General features: G+C 28.1%; 1 protein-coding gene across 1 annotated transcript; it reads left to right on the forward strand.

The window, feature by feature from the left end:
• The first annotated feature begins 1231 nt into the window (after positions 1–1231).
• LOC114420595 (homeobox protein knotted-1-like 7) lies at positions 1232–3229 on the forward strand. Its single transcript, XM_028386451.1, has 3 exons — positions 1232–1387; positions 2068–2184; positions 3080–3229. Exons 1-3 carry the CDS (start codon positions 1232–1234, stop codon positions 3197–3199), a joined length of 393 nt encoding a protein of 130 aa, XP_028242252.1. The 3' UTR covers positions 3200–3229.
• The last annotated feature ends 1528 nt before the right edge of the window (positions 3230–4757 follow it).

Consider the following 4757-nt stretch of genomic DNA (forward strand, 5'->3'; position numbering starts at 1 on the left):
AACATCGGTTTTAGCTATAACCGATGTTAATTAGACGATGTATAAAGCTGTTTTTTTAGTAGTGCATAATTGATTAGATGAGTTATTTATCTTAATTTTGTGGGTCTTACAATTACACTTAAATTTAAATACTTTATACAAAAAATTTACTCGAATGTTAAAGTTACTAAAATAGGTGCTTAAATTAATTTTGTGGATCCTAAAATACTTAAAAAATGTTATTTATGGTATAATCTTGTTAAGTAACTCCATGTCATCTATTTCAGTGGTACAAAAAGTTTAATAGCTTTGCTTAAAGTTAAACAACTAATATATGCGTCCCCACAAATATGTTCTTAAGTAGAGAAGTAGTGGGATATGATAATGGATATTAGTATAGCAAAGGTATAATAGTATTTTTACATAAAACAGATAAAATTCGCACTATTATGCGCTACTTTAATTTAAAACTTTCATTTCAATTCACTTCCATTCTATTTGATTCTACCCTATTGAACACTCTATAAATTGAATTCATCTAAATCATTTATTTTAATTAAACAGTTTATATTGAAAATAATCAAAATGATGATGGGCCAAAAGTCCATGTTATACAACTGCCCAGTTTAAGAAGAGAAATGTCACTCGTTTCTTTTAGCAGAGAGAAAAATGTCACTAGTATAATATATTAGAGTGAAAAAATTAGATGTGATAAGATGACCAATGTCATGGAGAGGAATGAATAAAAAAGATCATGTAAAATAATTTTCACTAGTGGGCAGAAATAGTTAAATGAAATAAAAAAATCTTGGGGGGAATTATAGAATAATGCCAAAAGCGGGGTTACAAGTTGCGAAGACCTGAAAGGTGCTTTAATCATAGCAATAAAACCTTGACAAGTTCCTTTCAAGGCAAAAAAGGGGAACAGGGAACACAGAGTTTTTTAACCCTTTATCTTTTTCCCATGCATCATGCACTTGTTGCATTCATATATACTATATATTTTACCTCCAATGGTTAACAACATGAAGAACAGAAATACCCATACGGCAGGGTAACCCCATATGTACTTCTTGATAACTACGTTTCATCAGTTAGCTAGCTTGCACACCGGTTGGTCAATAACCATAATACAAACCCCTTTTATCCAGGATAAGTTGCTATATATATAATAACATTGCTCGTTTTTATTTTTGTGTCCAAGTTTTGTGATTCAATTGGTGCAGGAGATAATAAAGCTAGCTAGAGAGTTATGGAAGCTAGACAAATTGGAGAAAATGGATCAGGGAGAAAGGGGGTCGAGGAAAGTGATGTAGAGATCAAAGAAAATGAAGAGGTTTTAAAGAAGATTATTGCAAGTCATCCTTTGTATGAAGTTTTGATTCAATCCCACATCAACTGCTTGAAGGTAATTTCCCATTTTCTTTTCTTTTACCTTTTGCTATTTTTCCCACTTTAAACTTATATATTAAAGACTTAAGTAGTGTGGAATTATTATGGTGAACAATTAAGAGAAAAGGACACATACCAATTAAAACACACTTTTAAATAGACTACAGTAACCTTGATAAGAACCACTAGGAATACCTACATGGCTACATTTTTCTCAAACAATTTATACAAAATACTTATGTGATTAATAGGATTTAAAATTGGCTATAATATTTAGGTGATGTAAGAGCTAGCAGTTTGAAGACAATCTTGAGGTAGAATATCTCACAGTTCAGAAAATTGCAATTTCTTACTTTGGTCTAGCTGTAAATTGTGATTTTTGTAAGAAAAAAGTTTTTTTTTTTCAATTTAATAGTGGAACAACTTTTGTTATGTCTTTTAATTTTTTGGAAAGTATTTTCAAATGCATGCATATTAAAAAGATCGATAAAAAATAATAATTAACTATATATAGTAAACAAGGCTAGACAGTTTGCGTAAATACATGCATATATAAGAATTTTGTTAGATTAATGTCAATTATGGGTCTAGACTCTAGTGTCAGTGCTAGATGGGTCAATAATATTTGGAAAGGTAAGACAATTAGAGTTAAAAGCTTATGTATTTGAATGTGCGTGAATTTTACTCCATGATCAGGTGGGATTAAGCGAAGCTGGAGAGTTTGATGCAACAAGTGAGGCATGGAACAAGCTGGTTAACTCGAAGTCCAAAGCAACTCCAAGTCCAAACACTTCAGAGTTAGATCACTTCATGGTATCACAATTAGTAAATTAATATACACATGCGTGATTTCGATTTTTAAACTCTTCATCTATATAAAATGAATTCTAAAGAAATGAACTTCACAGAAAGTTGTCAGTTTGATAAGGTGAAATTGATGGTAAGATAATACTTTTGGAAATTAAATTTTACCAACATAAACTTTCAAGTACAAGTAACATTTTTCACCTTTTATAGAGAGAAAAAAATCTACTAATGATTTTCATAACTCTTACTATTAAGAGAAAAAAAGTATACAGAGGAAAGGGAGAAGTATGAGACAAAATAAATAATGTGGTAGAAAGATAAAAAAAAATTGAATTATAATAAAAAATATTTCAAGATTTCATACTTAAACCTCTAAAAATTTTAACGTTTTAATTACTCATTTTATTTTTATAATTTTTATATTTTAATCTATATATCTAAAAATTACTGGTTTTAATTTGTAGACACACAATTTTTAATCTGTTTTAATCTTTATAATTCAAAATTATATAAATTAAAATGTAAAAATTATATAAATATAAAAATTAAATGAGTAATTAAATCATTTTCAGATTAAGTACATACCAATGATAAGTTGACGACTAGCTAGTGACAATAACCAAAATCTCCCCAACCCATGCAAAATTTTGCGTGCCCTTTAAACAAATAAATAGATATAAAATATGTATAGATATAGAGATAGAATGATATTTTTATTTGAAATTTACAACACTAATCGGAAGAGAAAAAGAGGTGTGAGATTATACGTGCAAGTGATTTGATAGAATAAGCTATAGTGGACAAAATAAATTGTAAGCAATGTTATAATTTGTAAAAAAATCTGATTCAAAATAACATTATTTTAAAAATGATAACCTTATATACATGTTTGATTGGATAGGAAGCGTATTGCATGGCACTGAGCAAGCTGAGGGAAGCGATAGAGGAACCAACAAAAGAAACCAATGCTTTCATCAGAGCTACGTATCTTCAACTAAAGGAACTCAATGAACTGAATTGACCCATAAGCAGCTCGAGTCTCGATGATGCTTTGTCCCGTTAGTGCATCATCTTGGTCCTTTCTATCTAGCAAGTACCATTTGCTTATTAGCTCTTATTTTGAGAAACTAACTCAAGCCAATCGCTTTCAATACTGGCTAGAGTCAGAATCAGAAGTTTGTTTACATTTTAGATACTTTAATTAACTCGTTTTCTAGGACATCTAGCCACTGTATTCTATTGGTGTTGACAATTATATGCTGTATCTAGAGTGGTATTATATTTACTGGCAGGAAACGACTATAATGACACTGATGTTTTTATCATGAATGAAATGAAATTATCTCAAAAGTCTAAGATAATGGAAGAATATTTTAAACATAAATAAAGAATATTTTAAGCATAAATAATTGGTTATATTACTATGTAGATTTCTAAACTATTTGTATATTTTTTAAATACGTCTTTTAACTATTTTATTTTTCAATTAAGTCTTTTATTATATAAATTTTTTAATTGAGTCCATAGATTTTTAAAACCACCACAAATTATTAATTTGTGGCATTTTTAAGCCACTAAAAATTAATTTTAGGAACTTTTTTTTTATTTAAGGACCTAGTTAGAAAGAAAGAAAACAGTTTAGAAGCCTATATGAAAATGCATAAATAGTTAAGAGATATATTGAATAACTTAACATAAATAATACACAGTATATCTATATTGTATTGAAATTCAACTTTTTCGTTAAACAAAAACACTTGAGATTAATATTACATTATGAATCAATTATCCTCAAATTAAATATGAAATGGTTAAGAAAATATACATAAATAATTTTATGTTCCAATATTGAAGACTACGTACTGACAGTTTTTAGCATATTCATCTTATGTAATTTATGAATGCAACTCACGATGATGAACCTTTACTTCTCTTAGAGGATTCACAGAGGTTAATAAATATTACTTCCGGTCTTTAAATATACTAGGTATAGCTTTTTTCTCATAAATAACAACAAAGCTAATATATATTTTTCCAATATAACAACTTGCAAGCCAGTCTCGTAACACAGTTTTTGTAAAAGATCAATTCACTCCATTTACCATTTTTTCTTACACGTTCAAATTTCATTTCTTCTGTTTTCTTGGGATGTGCCCTTTTCAATAGGGCTCCATTGAATGTGGGAACCATTTTAAATAAGTTTAATTGTAATTTTAGTTTTTCTATTTTACTCAATCTATAATTTTGCTCTCTTCATTTGAAAATAGTCCCTTTATTTTTTTTAAAAAAAATATACACAATTTTAGTCCCCTTATTTCAATATAAAGACATTTGGTTCTCCTACTTTAGAAATTTTACAATTTTCGTCAAATCCTCAATTTTGCGTGTGCTTTATTTATTTTATTTTGGTCCAATTGAGCCTTAGAGCTAACATATTCATTAAAAGTACCATAAAGAGATTATTTAATTAATTATAATGTATGAAATAAAACATAGACAAAATTGAATATTACACCAAAACTGCAAATTTTCTAAAATAAGATGGACCAAAATTGTGGAGTTTTTAAAAAATATAAGAA

This window comes from Glycine soja, chromosome 7 (genome assembly GCF_004193775.1).
Source record: "Glycine soja cultivar W05 chromosome 7, ASM419377v2, whole genome shotgun sequence".
NCBI lineage: Eukaryota > Viridiplantae > Streptophyta > Magnoliopsida > Fabales > Fabaceae > Glycine > Glycine soja.